This window comes from Ceratotherium simum, chromosome 5 (assembly GCF_057802395.1).
Source record: "Ceratotherium simum simum isolate JZ-2026a chromosome 5, ASM5780239v1, whole genome shotgun sequence".
NCBI lineage: Eukaryota > Metazoa > Chordata > Mammalia > Perissodactyla > Rhinocerotidae > Ceratotherium > Ceratotherium simum.
In genome coordinates this window covers 83,675,406-83,693,813 of record NC_141904.1, presented here as the reverse complement: position 1 = coordinate 83,693,813, position 18,408 = coordinate 83,675,406, and the positions used below count along the sequence as shown (strand labels likewise).

Below are 18,408 nucleotides of genomic sequence, written 5' to 3'. Positions count from 1 at the left end.
CAGATGGAATTTTATATGGGAGTGGTAAAGCTTTCCATTTTAAGTTAAAAATCAAGTTACATGAGTACGTAATTAGAAGACCTGAATTGAAACACTTACTATAGGGCTGGCCCCGTGGCTTAGTGGTTAAGTGAGCGCTCTCGGCTGCTGGTGGCCCAGGTTTGGATCCCGGGCGCGTACCGACACACCACTTCTCTTGCCATGCTGAGGCCGCATCCCACATGCAGCAACTAGAAGGATGTGCAGCTATGGCATACAGCAATCTACTGGGGCTTTGGGGGGAAAATAAATAAATAAATAAAATCTTTAAAAAAAAAAAAAACATTGACTATAAAAAAGAATTTGAGGTTTGAGTCTAAGTTCAACATAAACCAATTTTGTGACCTTTTTGCTAAAAAAAAAGATGAAAATCAATCTTAGATTGGTTTTATTAACATCATAATATCTCAATCAAGGTAACTAATAATCTTACTATGTTTTGAAATATACTGAGCTCCCTGTAAAACACCAACACCCAGCAAAGCTGGTGTTGTCAAGATTCCCTTGCTGGGTGGGAAAGGTTAAAATGACCTGTTTATAACTTTCAGACTAATGTTTTCTGATTCTCTGACACTTACCAAGTAATGAATACAGAATGTACTCTGTAGCAGCTGTTCTTGAAAGCAGCCTGATCGAATCTTATTTCTTAGCACTCTTTCAATGTACTTCTTTGTCTGAGTGTTTATGCTATAGATGATGAGAAGCATCGTCAGGTCAAAAACCTATTGGCAATAAATGTGCAACAACAGGAAAACAGTTTAATAAATCAGTACATTTACTACAATGAAACAGCAGCTCTCAACTTTTTCCCATTAAAACACTCCCACGGGAGGACCTACATTTTCACAAAACCCAGAAATATTTTTCAGAGAAATAAAGTACCACAATTATTAACCACTGGTATCTTTCAAGAAAGCACTGGAATACAAGTGAAAGTGAAATTATTACAGAAATAACTTTGAATATCTTCACATTTATTAAAGAAAAACATTAAATCACTTGCAAACTCCAGTATATATTTTCATTATGAGTAGTAAAATCACTTTGTGAAAAGTCGGAGAGATTGTAAATGCCTGTCAATATGGAAAAGGTTCAATAAATTATGATAGTCACTTTTGGAATATTGTAAAGCCATTAAAAAGAATGATCCAGGAGTCAGGCAGGTGGCGCAAGCGGTTAAGTGTGCGAGCTCCGCTGCAGTGGCCCAGGGTTCGCCGGTTCGGATCCTGGGCGTGCACCGATGCACTGCTTGTCGAGCCATGCTGTGGCAGCGTCCCATATAAAGTAGAGGAAGATGGGCACGTATGTTAGCTCAGGGCTGATCTTCCTCACAAAAAAAAACCCAAAAAACATTGTGACTTAAAAAAACATTAAAAAAAAAATTATCTAGACTATATTTTTTGACAAAGACATTCATGACATATTGTGAAGTAAAAAAAAAAAGCAACCTGCAAGACAAGACTCATAATAAGATCCTACTTTAGTAAACGCAATAAGCAAGTACACATATGTGTAAGTATACGAGTGAGCATGCCTGTACTCACACACACATACAATTTGTATATGAATAGGGAAAAATCTGGAAGAATGATTATCCATGAAGAATGGTGAGGAGAAACTTTATTTTTTATATTTTTAGATTCCTTGTGGGTTTTTTTCTCCCCAACTATCTTCTATTACCCATGTTTTTTTTTTTTTTTTTTTGTGAGGAGATCAGCCCTGAGCTAACATCCGCCAATCCTCCTCTTTTTTTGCTGAGGAAGACGGCCCTGGGCTAACATCTGTGCGCATCTTCCTCCACTTTATATGGGACGCCGCCACAGCATGGCTTGCCAAGCAGTGCATCGGTGCACGCCCGGGATCCGAACCAGCGAACCCCGGGCCGCCGCAGCGGAGCGCGCGCACTTAACCACTTGCGCCACCAGGCCGGCCCCTTACCCATGTTTTTTTAAAAAAAGGACAAGCATGACAAAAAAGAAAAAAACAAATTACTTGGAACTCATACAACTCAATAGCAAAAAAACCAAACAATCCAATTAAAAAATGGGTAGAGGAACTCAATAGACATTTCTCCAAAGACGACATACAGATGGCCAACAGGTAGATGAAAAGATGCTCAACATCACTAATCATCAGGGAAATGCAAATCAAAACCACAATGAGATATCACCTCACACCTGTTAGAATGACTATTATCAAAAAGACAAGAAATTACAAGTGTTAGTGAGGATGTAGAGAAAAGGGAACCCTTGTGCATTGTCGGTGGGAATGTAAATTGGTGCAACCACTATGGAAAACAGTATGGAGGTTCCTCAAAAAATTAAAAATAGAACTATCATATGATCCAGCAATTCCATTTCTGGGTACTTATCTGAAGAAAATGAAAACACTAATTCGAAAAGATATCTGTACCCCATGTTCATTGCAGCATTATTTACAATAGCCATTGTATTTTTTACAATGTAAAAAAATAGCATTATTTTACAGTAAATAACAGTTTATATTATTTACAATATAAACCATCTATATAGTATATACATATAATGGAATATTATTCAGCCATAAAAAAAGAATGAAGTCTTGCCATTTGCAACAACACGGATGGACCTTGAGGGCATTATGTTAAGTGAAATAAGCCAGAGAGAGAAAGACAAATACCATGTGATCTCACTTATATGTGCAATCTAAAAAAATGAATAAACAAAAAACCAAGCTCATAAATACAGAGAACAGATTGCTGGTTGCCAGAGGTGGGGAGTATGGGTTGGGTGAAATGAGTGAAGGGAGTCAAAAGGTATAAATTTCCAGTTATAAAATACATAAGTCATGGGGATGTAACGTACAGCATGGTGACTATAGTTAATGATACTGTATTGCATATTTGAAAGTTGCTAAGAGAGTAGATCTTAAAAGTTCTCATCACCAGAAAAAAAAATTTTATACTTATGTGTGGTGACGGATGTTAACTAGACTTATTGTGGTGATCATTTCACAATATATACAAGTATCGAATCACTACATTGCACACCTGAAACTAATATAATGTTATATGTCAATTATACCTAAATAAAAAAAGATATTTTAAAGGTTAGATGTTGTAATTAAAACAAAAAACAAAAACAAATTACTTGGGACATCCCTTCATTGAAGGTTCCACTCATTTAGACACCAAAATTGAGAATCATTGTAACAGAAGAGAATACAGCTATTAAAAATGACAATACTGGGCCGGCCCCATGGCTTAGCGGTTAAGTGCACGCGCTCCGTTACTGGCGGCCCAGGTTCAGATCCCGGGTGTGCACCGACGCACCGCTTCTCCAGCCATGCTGAGGCTGCGTCCCACATACAGCAACTAGAAGGATGTGTAACTATGACATACAACTATCTACTGGGGCTTTGGGGAAAAAAAGGAGGAGGATTGGCAATAGATGTTAGCTCAGAGCCAGTCTTCCTCAGCAAAAAGAGGAGGATTAGCATGGATGTTAGCTCAGGGCTGATCTTCCTCACAAAAAAAAAAAAAAAAGACAATACAGAAGCATGCAAAATGTTTATGACATAATGTCAAGAGAACAAAATCAGAATACAAAATTATATTTATATAATGATTACAAATCCGTAAAAATAGGTATGCAGGTGGCCAAGGGTTATGCAAAATAAAAAGTTCTGTTAGGGTATTTTGATGTTTTCCCCCCATAAAAAATTGAGGTTTTCATTGTTTTATTCAATATCATAAAAACTTTTAAAACAGTCATCCAACAATTGGATAATCCAACTAATGAAAACCCCACAAAACAAAACAGATGCCAACTAAAGAAAAATCCTGAGAAGGAACCAATCAGTACACAAGAAACTCGGTCATCTGGCTTCTTGAGAAATATTTCCAGAATTAAGATAGATTTAGTATCATCACCTTGACAGTGGATGGACTGTTTATGATTCACTCTGGTCAGGTCTACATGGGCAAAGGAAAGTAAAACACGGAAGGACCTCATCTCGACAATTCTATCTGGCGGGAGGAAGGGCGATGAGACAGACACAGGGACCTGGCCCACGCCTGGGGACTCCAGCTTCACCTCCTCCTCCCCGGGGACTCGGCTCACTGTGCTTGTTTGGAGTGTGACTATTTCTCCTTATAGATATTTTAGACTTATTTTATTGCCAGAATGAGTAGGGAAGACCATCTGGCAAGTCACCCTCAGATCAGCTTCCCCAGACAGCTAATGTTTATTAGAGTAGAAGGCACAGAATGGATGTCTGGAGGGAGTGAGAGAAAGAAAGCAGGAACAAAAACTAGCCAATATCACTAATTTTAAGCCTGCAATACTTAAAATTCACATTACATGAACATTACCTTGTGTTCAGACCCTGAGGCAGTGTTTTCAATTGCCTGGAAAAACAAGGGTCACAAAAATATTACAACACATAAGTAGAACACTTTTCACCTTATTCAGGATGCCCTGTACTCTTATTTGAGAACCAACCTGCCCACCTGGGCATCTAACCATCATCTATCATTTCTACTTGATTGACTTTTAAGAGTTTTATTTCAACCTGCCTTTACTTACACATCTGTCACTGACTGCCACCCATTTCCTCCTTAATGTTCAAAGTTCCAAAGATCTCACTCACCTTAATCCAGGCTTCTGAAATGGTTTTCTCATATCTAACAACTGACTTTATTACATCAAAGAGAAGAATAACACAGTCCTGACCGCTGTTTTCTTGATTTCCTGAAAAACTACAAAGTAGCAGAGGGAAAAAAAATTATTCTCCCACTTAATGGAGAGAAACCTGTAAGATCTGGGTTCTGTTTACTAGCCACGTGCCTTGGAACAAGTCACAGCTTCATGTGTAAAATGGCTAATAAACTTGTACTGCTGTATCTGAATAGCCAAGAGAATACACACATACACATACATACACACACATATATTCATATATACATATATATGATTTGAAAAACTATACAGTATTACATGAGTGTAACACTACTACCATTATTTGAGGTTGGTATTAAGATCTATTGTCCTGGCTTTAGGATAAATGTCACAAAACTTTTCTTGCCTATTTGAGAAAAAGGGTGGAAACTGTCTATGAGCTTATACCTTCTTCGTTCTTTATTTTTCAACCTGCTTTGGAAAGCCTGCAACTGTGATGGCGAAATACAATGCTGCAGATCCAACTGCTCCTGAAGCTCAGAAATTACCTGTGGAAAATATATATTAGCTATGTGTTCTGCTCATTCATAGTGGATAGGCACAGTCCATTCTCTCAACAGGAGAACCATAACAATCTCCTGAAATACTGACTAAGAAGAATTGTTAAATGTTAGACAAGGTATTTTGAAAAACAGAGTTGATCAAAATAGCTAATACAAGTATAGTACGTCACGCCCTTCAAAATTCCAGAATTCCTTGAGGTATTACACTAGAATAGCAAATATAACCTGAAGCAGCTTACACAGAACAATAAATCTGGCTAGTAGCTCCACTGTCTCTCCTGAATACTATCTGGATTAATCAGCATTATTGGGCCGGCCCCATGGCTTAGCAGTTAAGTGTGCGCGCTCCGCTGCTGGCGGCCCGGGTTCAGATCCTGGGCGTGCACTGACGCACCGCTTCTCTGGCCATGCTGAGGCCGCGTCCCACATACAGCAACTAGAAGGATGTGCAGCTATGACATACAACTATCTGCTGGGGCTTTGGGGGAAAAAATAAAAAAAATTAAAAAAAAAAATTAAAAAAAAAATCAGCATTATTAATTAGTTTGGAGAAAGACGAGCAATTGGAACCTATTAATTTAAATAATTTATCTTGATGCATTCTCCTCTAGGTTAGTCTTTTTTTAATTGCTGACTTTCACAAGGGCACCACTGCTATTCTCTGTACTCTCCAGGATCGAGCACCCTCTTGGTGTTTGTTGGGAAATAATAGAGTACCTCAAGTGCATCTGTGGTTGTTACAGAATGAAGAATGAACTTGATTATCACAGGTAAATCATCCAATCTGACAGATGACAGCTTCCCCATCATCAACTGGCGGACCTAAAGATAAAAAGCATGAAAACCTTAAATATTTTCATGTTAATACCTCAACCTAGTACTGACTTGTTAGGTAAAATTAGAAAAATTACTTCTCTCACTGAGTTTTCTCACTTGTAATTTAGGAAGAAAAACACCTTGTTTTATTTTTTTCCAAATTACAAGCTTTCCATTGTTAACACCACAGTGTCTTCAAAAACAGACAGGTGAGGGCCGGCCCCGTGGCTTAGTGGTTAAGTGCGTGCGCTCCGCTGCTGGCGGCCCGGTTCGGATCCCGGGCGCGCACCGACGCACCGCTTCTCCCGCCATGCTGAGGCCGCGTCCCACGTACATCAACTGGAAGGATGTGCAACTATGACCTACAACTATCTACTGGGGCTTTGGGGGGAAAAATAAATAAATAAATAAAATCTTTAAAAAAAAAAAAAAAAAACAGGTGATATGGGCCGGCCCCGTGGCTTAGCGGTTAAGTGCGTGCGCTCCGCTGCTGGTGGCCCAGGGTTCGATCCCAGGCGCGCACTGATGTACTGCTTCTCCGGCCATGCTGAGGCCGTGTCCCACATACAGCAACTAGAAGGATGTGCAGCTATGACCTACAACTATCTGCTGGGGCTTTGGGGGAAAAAAAAATAAATAAAATTAAAAAAAAAACAAACAAAAAAAACCAGACAGGTGATAAATGTTAAAGCATTATTATCTCACATTTTGGGGCCTGAATTTTCCACTCACTAGAGGGAGGCACAAAAAACTGTTATTCCTATGGGAAGCAGTTTGTAAATACTCAGGCAATATAGAATATTTCTACTAAAACTTATTGCTTAAAAACAGAGCAGCAAATTGATTATGGTATGGCATATGAAACTCATTGAAAAGAAAAAAAGAGATCAAATGTCATTCAATATTGTTTCAAAATGAAATTTTTATTACATAAGATGGCTCCAAGACAATGGCTGACCGACATTGGTTCTGGGAGGTGAGAAAGTTGGCTCTGTTTCTGGAAAGGAGAGTCCTTCCTACCTTAGACAGGAGCTTTGGATCAAGTCGGAGGCTGGAAAGGACATCCAGGATTGGAACCGTGAGTAAAGTATTCTCTGTTAGAAGGTCACTGTGAATGGTGGAAAAGAAAAAAGTTGTGCAACTTTTAACAGAGCTTGGCAGATAACGACTTGAAAATCACTCAGTATGGGAAGAGAGGATATACTTAGTTCCCTTTAAATTTCTGTTTATAGTATGTTTCATTGAGAATTGTTTTGATTTAAAAAAAATACACACTCATTATAAAAAATTCAAACAACAAACAGAGTAGAAACAAGAAGCCTTGCCTCGCCATCCCCTTACCTCCCACCAGGGGTAACCACTATTGAGTTTGGTTCATATCCTTCCTGGGAAAGGGAAAAGAAAACCTACAGCAATTACAATGAAGTGTGATAGGTATGACAGATGCATGTACAGGGTGCTACAGGAGCACAGAGTAGAGAAGGACAGTGATGAATTCTAAGAGAAGGCTATACAAAAGGACAAGCTGGAATTAAGCATGCAAAGTGGATGGTACAGTGCTATACCCAGAGGGAGCGTCCTGCCCAAAAGCACAAATGCAACAAATCACTGGACATTTTTGGAGGTAGCTTTGCAGACAACTATAGAAAAGGAAGTATTACAACTGAATTTTTTTAAACTACTTCTAGGATAAGCAAGAAGTTGCATTAAAACAGAAACATTATTACATAGGGATACTGTTCTCCCCTTAACTACTGCCCTACCAATTACTATTTTTCACGTAAATGATAGTAAGCAGTGGATCTCAGAAATGGGTCTGATGCAGCTATGTGCATTAGAATGACTCTTTTAGAGACCAAAAAATATAGGTGTTTAACAAGCTCCAAAAATGATTTGGATGTGCAGTCATGACGGAGGACCCCTTGGGTGGAGGAAATGCTAAGGAAACAAAGGGATCATGTTTCAGTCTCCACAGACCAAATTTATATACCTAATCCTAAGCCAGACTTCATATTCGCAATAGCTATACCATTTAAAAGAAAGTAGACAGGTCTACTCAAATATATACTGTTTATTAGAAAAACAAGTCAAATCCCATACCCTACTCATGGAAGGTAGGTGTCATCCTCTTTTATATAAAAAGGAACACATTATTACTACTCTTTTCATACTGCAGTGATAAGGCTCCCAGAGTTGGATGGTGACAAGGTGCTTACCCACCTGAGTTCTTTCCCCACATCAGCATGCTGGGAATCCCCCAGGATCTCAGGTAGGCTGGTGACGAAGTCATGCTGCAGGTACAGGGGAGCAATACTGATCAGCTGCATGATCTTGGTGGTGAGATCCTGCAGTGGAGGAGACTATTAGAATTGTAGCACATTATCCAGAATAGAGAAAGACTTTCTACTCACAAAATGGAGAGCTAGAATTATTTCATGTACAACATGACAACTACACACACTTAAGCTCAAAGCCTAAATTCAGAGGTAAATGGCCCAGAAATTTTCATACATGTGATGGTATATAGGAAAAAAAAAGGCAGGGTGGATGGTAGGTTATCTAATAGCTCTGTTATATACTTTATTTCATTTAATCTTCACAACTCTATGAAGTTTGTGTGACAATTTCCATTTTTAAAATGTGAGGATATGTGTTGCTCAAGGACACACAATAAGTGGCAGACTCAAAATTCCAGCCCAGGGAGACTCCAAAACTTATGTTCTTCCACATAAAGATTTGGCCCTGGAATGTCTGACAAAAATTAGTAGCATGAATTAAAGAACTCTGAAAAGAAATGGTTCGTAAGCACCAGGCTCAAAGCAGATTCAATCTTCCCAATGTGCTTAATAACAAATCACATAATTGCAAAAACTTCCTGAAATTTTCCTCAATATGTAATCGAATTTAAACATTTGCAGTGAAATAGGATGGTTTTGGATTTCATCACTTTTGAGAAATAAAATATAGTAATCTGTGTACTTTGAAAAATTAATGAATTTCTTTCCAAATACTCAATTTATTTAATAAATATCTAGTCATCATAACTAGATAAACTTTTTTCGGAGAAATTTAAAGGGTGAAATATCCATGATTCTCAAATTATGAGCTGAAAAAAGCTAAAGGATGGATAGAAAAATGTGAATTTTCTGTTTAGAAAGGAAAAAAAAAACCTTGCAAATTCCGAAAGTTTGGTTGTTAAGTATGGAAAACACACTCTCCAAATCGAAGAGACAGAAAAAGTCCCAAAGCCTACCTTGCCATCCACAATTCTGTCAAGCCATTTCAGTTGATTGATGATGAGTCGAGGCATGCTGATTCCATCACTGTTCACTCTGAAATGTTAGAATAGAAGACAAGGAACTTAGCCTTTCGGAGTTACACAACAGCAAGCATTAATACTGCATTAAACATTTCAGCTATTCAATTAACATTTACTGAACACTTACTATGCATTGTGCACTGTGCTAGACACACAGGTAACACAAGAAAAGCATGAGACATGCTTAGATACGTTGAGAAACGTCTGGAAGAAAAGGCACTAAACTGTTAACAGTGGCTACATCTGGGGAAGGGTTTAGAAAGAGAGGAAGAAAGGTCTGGAGAGTACATCTTAGTAATAATGTAAACAATTAAATATAAATAAAGGTAATAAACTTTAACAAATTGAATAAGATGAATATTTTAAAAAGGTAAAAAACTAATTACATCAATGTGGTAAGTACTGAAAAAGGCAAGCATATTGTGTTATGGAAACATAGAAGGTCAAATTAGATTGTTCTTGAAAATATTGAAAACCATTTATGGATGAAGAAATGTTGGCTCAGTCATTATTATTTCCCCCAAAATGACATTCTCTGCTTTCCTCCCAACCTCCTATGTCTAAAGTTTGGACCACCTCCAGTTCTTCTTCTTGATAGCACTCTTGGTGTTTGTTTACTACAAATTTAACTGCTGAAAAAGACTTAGTCAAGACATTAAGCATGTATGTGAGCCATTCAGGCAAAGGACCAATTTTTAAGGATAAATCTTCAAGTTTATTATTATCACATACAAGACCCTGAAAAGACACAGATTAAACAGGAGAAAATAGGGGCCAGCCCCATGGTGTAGTAGTTAAAGTTCCATGCGCTCTGCTTCAGCAGCCCGGGTTCAGTTTTGGATCCTGGGTGTGAACCTACACCACTCGTCAGCCATGCTGTGGTGGCAACCCACATACAAAATAGAGAAAGACTGGCACGGATGTTAGCTCAGGGCTAATCTTCCTCAAGCGAAAAAAGAGGAAGATTGGCAATAGATGTTAGCTCAGGGTGAATCTTCCTCAGCAAAAAAAAAAAAAAAAGAGAGAGAGAAAATAAAAACGACCTATAATCCTGTCACCCAGAGATGTCCACTATTAATACACATAATAATAATATATGTATCTATGTGTATGTATGTATCTTTTTTTTTTAACAGAATACTGGGCTGAACTGCAAATACTAATTTGTAGCCTGAATTTTTTTTCAATTAATATGTGGTACTAAGTAGTCTTTATAATTTTTTTTTTTTTTTTGTGAGGAGGACCAGCCCTGAGCTAACATCCAATGCCGATCCTCCTCTTTTTTGCTGAGGAAGACTGGCCCTGGGCTAACATCCATGCCCATCTTCCTCCACTTTATATGGGACGCCGCCACAGCATGGCTTAACAAGCGGTGCATCGGGTGCGCACCCGGGATCCGAACCGGCGAACCCCGGGCCGCCGCAGCGGAACGTGCGCACCCAACCGCTTGCGCCACCGGGCCGGCCCCTAGTCTTTATAATTTTTAATGTCCACATGATATTCCATTGCGGGGATGTACCTAATTTACTTAACCCATCTCCTATAGTTGAACATCTCAGTTGTTTACAATTTTTTCTTATTTTAAACAGTAATCTTATTCAATACTGTTTTCATTCAGAGTTATTACCTTAGGATAAATTCGGAGACATGGTTGAGCATTAAAGAGCATGTAAAATCTAAGGTTTTGATACTCACAACATACTGCCCTTCAGAATAACTGAGCTGATTTATATGTTCATCAGTGATGTATGAGTGTGCCTATTCATTACATTCAAAAAAAAGATCCTGGGCCAGCCCCGTGGCGTAGTGGTTAAGTGCGCGTGCTCCGCTGCTGGTGGCCCGGGTTTGGATCCCGGGCGCGCACCGACGCACTGCTTGTCAGGCCATGCTGTGGCGGCGTCCCACATAAAGTGGAGGAAGATCGGCACAGATGTTAGCCCAGGGCTAGTCTTCCCCAGCAAAAAGAGGAGGATTGGCATGGATGTTAGCTCAGGGCCTGATCTTCCTCGGAAAAAAAAAAAAAGATCCTTTGAGAGTGGAAAAAATGTATTTATTGTTTTAAATTTATGTCTTTATCAATGACATTGACCATTTAAAAAAAATGTTTGATGCTCTTGTATTTCTTCTTTGTGAAGTGTCTGTTCATGACCTTTATCTACTTTTCTATTAAGCTGTTCATTTTTTTCTTAGTTATTTTTTAAAATATATAAAATTGAACTATAAAATTGAAAACTATAAAATTGAAAACGTAAAGAACAGTATTCAGAGAATATCTGACTCAAGCTAATTGGCTCCCCTCCTTGGAGACAACCACGATTACCAGCTTATTGTGTATTCTTCCAGGAATATGTAGTCATATAGATAAGATTTCAAAGAAAGACACCCCAGTGAAATTTTAGGAGTCACTTAAGAATCTGGCATCATGATAAATATGACTTGCAGAGAAACCAAGGATGTTTCAGAGCAATCTTTTCAGAGAGAAACTTAAGTTCACCAGGGTACTTTGAGTATTCTAAAATAACTCCACTTACTTTTCAAAAAGAAATTCTGGCAACTTTTCAAATAAGGTTTTGATAATGGCAGGCTAAAAAAGAAGACATAGAAAGTTAGGAGATGGTGTCAAGATACACAACAGAAGTGTATAATTAGCCATAAGTCTCTCCAACAAGAGCTCTTGGAGGAAAAATTCTGCTACGATTGAAATCCTCTTATTAGAACAATGTCCACGTGAATGCTACCAATATTTTGAATATAAGCTGTTGGGAGGCCAGCCCCGTGGTTTAGCAGTTAAGTGCGTGCACTCCGCTACTGGCGGCCTGGGGTTCAAATCCTGGGCGCGCACCGACGCACCCCTTCTCCGGCCATGCTGAGGCGGCGTCCCACATACAGCAACTAGAAGGATGTGCAACTATGACATACAACTATCTACTGGGGCTTTGGGGAAAAAAAGGAGGAGGACTGGCAATAGATGTTAGCTCAGAGCCGGTCTTCCTCAGCAAAAAGAGGAGGATTAGAATGGATGTTAGCTCAGGGCTGATCTTCCTCACACACACACACACAAAATACATAAATAAATAAAAATAAGCTGTTGGAATGAAAAGACTTATCAATAATTTGTATTCTGAAAAATTGCAAAATGACTATCAAGTCAATATTAAAATAATCAGATAATCAAAAATATTAAATATGACAACTGTTAACGCATTAAATGCAGACTTTAAAAGGTTATTAAATAGTTTGCAAGAAAAGAATATTTCTCTTCAGAGGAACATGAGGTCTCTTAGATTTAAGCTAATTAAATTATACCCAAGATTTCCAATGAAAAGGAAGAGATAAGAGTGTGGGAAGATTAACGGTGGGAGAGAAGAAAGGAGGAAAAATGGAGCCCAGGGTGGGAGGGAGATTTTTCATTGTATATATGTTTTTAGAATTTGAGATGTTTAAAACATGTCTATGTATCATCTACTAAATAAATTAAAAGAGAGAAAAAGGAGGAGAAAAAGGCAAAATCAAGTTAATAAGCAACTAAAAAGCTAATTGGGAGGTGACACAGATGTAACTACGGCAGAGATACACAAGGTACCCAGAGCACACAGGATGAAGCTTCATGAGACAGGAATCAGAGGCTGAGGGAATAAATGAGACTTTGATACGTACTGGGCCAATCAGCTCAGTCCAAAGATGCAGATATTGCCCCACCAGATGCATTTCAGCAACAGGGCTATGGTAAACTGCTGCAAACCCCAACTCTTCCCTTCACCACACTCTACCCTGTGCTCCGGCCACTTACAGGCATACGCCACAAACTGCATCCATCAAATGTTCACAGAAAAAGTGGCACGGTCTCACCTGTAATATGTCAATCCCCAGAAGCAATTTAATGAGGCTCTTAGAGTAAGATGCGCCCATGCTATAAAAAAAGAGATATTTGTTTTCTATTTTGTTTTCTTTGTTTTAAGGATTTTATTATCCTTTCTCCATAAAGTTGGTTAAATATATAATCTTTAAAGACAAACTATTCTGTTAGATAAGAAATACAGAACATGAGAAGATGGTTCTTAAAGGAGAAGTAGAGAGTTGAAATTCTATCAACACAGGTAAGACACATTCTAGAAGACACTCTGCTTCTTAGTCTCGTAACCATCAACTTAGTAACTTAAAGGCTAGGTTAAAACTCTGAGGAAAAGAGAGCTATAAATCAAAAGTAAAATTCCAAAAAATTGCATTCTGCCCCACCCCTCCAATCCAGTTAGTGTAACAGGCTAAATTTCAGCAAGACTCCATGCCTCTGTTCCACACCTGGCTTCTTCATCCTGCAGACGCTCACAAGACAAAAGGCAGTTCCTGAAATTGTCTCGGTCCTCAATGTAAGACTCCAGGCCACTAATAAATTCTTCTATTATCTTAGTGACATTAAAAAAAAAAAAAAGATAGGGTAAGAGCAAGATTTTTAGTTTAACATTTGCTATGGGTTAGCTGAAAATCATTCTAGCCCATTCAACTTTATGCCAGTGTCTTTAAATTCCCAATTCCAGAGTACTGCTGGCAAGAGCAAAAGTATCTGAGAGAAAATACATATGTTGGGATAAGAAGGATGCTTCCTCAGAGTCTGAAAGAGCTTCTTTTGGACAATGATTTGATCCACAGCTATGAGGAAAGAAGAACGGTTGGTCACCAGAGTCTTTACCATCTCCTACCACAGTTCTAACTTCCTAAAAACCTAAGTTTCCTGTGTGATGAAACCAATAAAGATACTTTCAACCTAATTTCAGAGCCAAATCTTCTAAACCCACAGTAAAACAGACAGCTTTGCAGAGGATAGTTATCAGGTGTTCTACAAAAGACATGCCATAACCTTAGCTGAATGGAATAATCTATATCCCCAAAGCAGGGCCGTCCATGGTTTTATAAAATTTCTCCTGAAATTATTCTGACACAGATCTAATTGCTCTCTGGGTATTAATTAATTGTTTCAAAAGAAAACATAAAGTGACACTAGTATACATTTTTCCTCAAAAAAAGAAAAAAAAAGATTAGAAGTACTTTACTTCTTTTTTTTTAATAATTTTTTTATTTATTTATTTTTTCCCCCAAAGCCCCAGTAGATAGTTGTATGTCATAGCTGCACATCCTTCTAGTTGCTGTATGTGGGACACGGCCTCAGCATGGCTGGAGAAGCGGTGCTTCAGTGCGCGCCCGGGATCGAACCCGGGCCGCCAGCATCGGAGCACGCACACTTAACTGCTAAGCCACAGGGCTGGCCCAGAAGTACTTTACTTCTAACATGCGTTAATCAGGACCAAAGATTCTAACAATATTCTCTAAAAAGCAATTTCAGTTTCATCTTTGTCTCAAGATGGATGGTGCTCCATTTCTAATCGTCACTGCCTCTCTATTTAGATAACCCACAGTTCAGTTCTGAGCCCTTTCACTATACCCAGAGAAAAGATTTAGATTAAAATATTACCTAGTTGGGCCTGCCCCGTGGCTTAGTGGTTAAGTGTGTGCGCTCCGCTACTGGCGGCCCGGGGTTCGGACCCCGGGCGCGCACCGACATACCGCTTGTCCGGCCATGCTGAGGCCACGTCCCACCTACAGCAACTAGCAGGATGTGCAACTATGACATACAATTACCTACTGGGGCTTTGGGGAAAAAAAGGAGGAGGATTGGCAATAGATATTAGCTCAGAGCCGGTCTTCCTCAGCAAAAAGAGGAGGATTAGCGTGGATGTTAGCTCAGGGCTGATCTTCCTCACACACACACACACAAAATATATATATATATATTACCTAGTTGATTCTGACTCTTTCCTGTTTTAAGAATAATTCCTGATGTCTTAAGAAGCTTTACAAAGACACTGTCGTTTTCTTCAACTTCATTATGAACACGAGATTTCTTTGTCTTTTTGGAAAGTGGTTGCTTCCCGGCTTCTGAAAATAGACAAAAGTTTCAAGAATGTGACAAATAGTAAAGCAAAGATTAAAAACTAAACCCTAGAATAATAACCCTAAGAGGAAAGTTGATGAGTTCCTAAAGAATTATACTGGAATTGATGCTGAAGTGAAATTTTATCTCTAACAATGGTCAGTGATAGCAGGTTTCAAACAAACAAATAAAACAACCAAACAGAATTATTTTCACCTATTGACTTCTCATTTGAAGAATTCAAAAATGTGCCACCTGTAACAAGAATATGCATGCAAATATTTTCCACTGAAATTCTAAAGCAGTCAGGGTCTTTCAAGCTGTTGTCTGCAAACCACTGCATTGGAATCACTGGGAAACTTACTAAAAGCATATCCTTAGGTCACATCTCAGAGCTACTGAATCAAAATCTTGGGAATGGGGCCTGGGAGTCTGAATTTTTATCAAGCTCTCCAGGTAATAATCCTGATGCACCCAAAGTTTGAGAACCAACGATCGGGATGCAGGGGTAGAAAGAATGGGGCAGGTTCTCCTGCATCATATCTTTGAGTACAAAGCCCAGATTGATTTCATCCCAAGCCTTTTAACCAACTGGAAGTAATAAAACAAACAAAACAAACAAGTAGTTGAAGTATGACTATCTACTCTTCTCTCTTAAGGATACAACAAATTAGAATTGCCTTGATAAAGTAGATGAGGGTAATAAATGAAAAAGACCATTGACCTCTTCTTGTCGGAACTCTTAGGGCCTCTGTCAACCACATTCTCAATGGACAGGGTCTGCAGTATTTTTTTGCCTCTGGTGTGCTTGCTTAGATGACGCCTTTCCTTTACACATCATCACCATAGCATTTATCTAGATTCTAATTTTTTTACGGGAGGAGAGGGGACCATAGGACTTTATAAAGGGTAGGGACTACGCTGTATCTTTGCGTCCCAGCACCCAGATGATGTACAGTAGATAGGCTCTATAACACTAACTCCTCTTATGACGTGGAGCCTGAAGCTCAGAGACCGTGGGCATGCCCACAGTCATACATGGAATTAGAGGCAGAAACTCAATCCCACATCTCCTGATACTAGATTCTATGTGCTCTGTCCATTAAGACTTGATGACTCTCAGCACTTGAAACTAGGAAGTTTATGTCTCTTTAAGTGCCTCACACATTTGCTACAGGAAATAAAGCAACAAATGACCAGACACTTACGGGAGGCATGTGCTGTCATGTTCTCTTTCTCCTCAGATTTTGACCGTCTTCTTTTGGAAAACATTTTGACCAAAGTCTTCTGCAGTTAAATTACTTTCTAGAGCAAAATCAGAGAACAGAAGTTACCCTCTAGAAGCTAGATAAATTCTGAAAAGTTAAAGCTATAGCTCAAAGAAAACGACTCTATTCAAGACCAAAGAGGTTCTAGTCTTTACACTAATGCTATCTAAATCCAGGTGCTGAGAAACTTTCAACTCCTGTATCTGGTCAATACTCCCTTGCTTTCAAGACTTACTTGTTTAGCTAGTTGCCTCTTTAGCCAGACCACTTGCCTCTTGCTGAAGAATAACACCCACAGTTCTCTCTCTGACATTCAAGATCCTTCATCATCTAGCCCCATCTACCTCTCCTTTAATTCATTAATCCAGTACTATATGTTAGAGACTGTGCTAGGTGCTGGGGTTACAACTACGAACCAGACACGATCCCTGTCCTTAGGGAGGTTGCAGTATAGTAACGAGCAGTCTTGATATAGTCACTTAACTACAGCTATGTAGAGGCTATACAGGAACAGCACAGGGTGCTATCACGGCTTAAAAGGAGATTTAATCTAGTTGGGGGTGGGGGTGATGAAGAAAAGCAGGGACAATTTCCCAGGCGTAATCTCTTTGAGAAAGTGATTTTTAAGCGGGGACCTGAGGGTTGAAATAGGAGTTAGCCAGTAGAAGAAGTATGAGAAGAGTAGTCCAGGCAGAGAAAAACTCAACACTGAAACAGGAAGACTGCGGAGATAGGGGAGGGCCTGAACTACAGGGCCTTCTAGTCTATCTTGTAAACCAGAGCCTCCCTGGTCTCAATGCTTTTGCATAAGGTGTTCTTTTCACCTGAAATGTTCTTATCCGCCTGGAAACTACTACTCATCTTTAAAGACAGTCAAATGTCATCTTCCTTGAAAAATGCTCCTCCTATCCCCCAGGGAGTTTGGTACCCCAGCTTCCCTGCTCCACAGAGTATACCTAGGAGCCCTGACCACATCACCTAGACTGCGGCTCCTTGAGGGCAGGAACTCCGTCTCCCTAGTGCCCAGCGCAGTGCCTAGCATAAAAATAATTCTGAGAATATCCGCTAAATAAGAATGGCTGGCAGGCAGGTACATACTAATAGCTAACAACAACTATTTTAAGTGCTTTATACTTAACACTTCATTTATTCCTCACAAAACTTTTTGAGGTAGGTACCATTATTATTCTCATATTCAGTGGCAGAGCTGGGATTCTAACTCAGGCAGTCTGGCTCCAGAATCTGCAGTCTTAACTACCACCTACACTTACTCTTGATTATAGCAAGGGCTTCCAATAACAGTTAACATTTACTATGCACCAGGCACCATGCTAAGCGTCTTCTTTGTCCGTTGCCTCGTTTAATACTTACACCGTTATTAGCCGTTTTGCAGACGGAAAAACTAAGGCAAGTCAGGGCCGTCTGACTTCAGGGCACACACCCTCAACACATGCTAGACCGTCTCGCCTCCAGAGAAGCCTGAGAGACGGGGAGGGGCCGGCGGCCCGGACCCCGTCATCCGTGAAGGGGGTAGGGGTAAGAAGCCCTTCTCATTTCGTCATTTTAACGACGCAGGGAGGTACCTGGGGGATTATTCCACGATAGGACAGACGAGGAAGCCAAGGTTCGGGGCGCGAAGCCCCAGAAGGAAAGGCCGGGCTTGGCTGGGGCCTAGAGACTAGGCCACAGGGGCGCGGAGCCTCGAGAGGCGACGATCGTTGCTCAACTCACCCGCCGAGAAGCCGTCGCCACCTCCCGTTTTCGACTTTCCCGCCCGGCGCGACGCCACGCTGACGTAGCTGAGGCGCGGCGCGACGTC

General features: G+C 39.8%; 1 protein-coding gene across 1 annotated transcript in view; it reads right to left on the bottom strand.

Moving 5' to 3' along the window:
* Positions 1-18,314, bottom strand: part of FANCD2 (FA complementation group D2) — a 54,724-nt gene extending 36,410 nt beyond the window's left edge. Inside the window, exons 1-15 of the mRNA XM_087431485.1 lie at positions 18,173-18,314; positions 16,530-16,626; positions 15,186-15,326; positions 13,980-14,042; positions 13,695-13,803; positions 13,245-13,305; positions 11,927-11,979; positions 9,330-9,408; positions 8,297-8,421; positions 7,097-7,184; positions 5,978-6,082; positions 5,145-5,245; positions 4,669-4,777; positions 4,391-4,426; positions 618-761 (exon numbers count right to left, since the gene is read on the bottom strand). Of these exons, the coding sequence (XP_087287611.1) occupies positions 618-761; positions 4,391-4,426; positions 4,669-4,777; positions 5,145-5,245; positions 5,978-6,082; positions 7,097-7,184; positions 8,297-8,421; positions 9,330-9,408; positions 11,927-11,979; positions 13,245-13,305; positions 13,695-13,803; positions 13,980-14,042; positions 15,186-15,326; positions 16,530-16,593 (1,278 nt within the window). The 5' untranslated portion in view covers positions 16,594-16,626; positions 18,173-18,314. The remainder of the gene's footprint in view (positions 1-617; positions 762-4,390; positions 4,427-4,668; positions 4,778-5,144; positions 5,246-5,977; positions 6,083-7,096; positions 7,185-8,296; positions 8,422-9,329; positions 9,409-11,926; positions 11,980-13,244; positions 13,306-13,694; positions 13,804-13,979; positions 14,043-15,185; positions 15,327-16,529; positions 16,627-18,172) is intronic.
* Between the last annotated feature and the right edge of the window lie 94 nt (positions 18,315-18,408).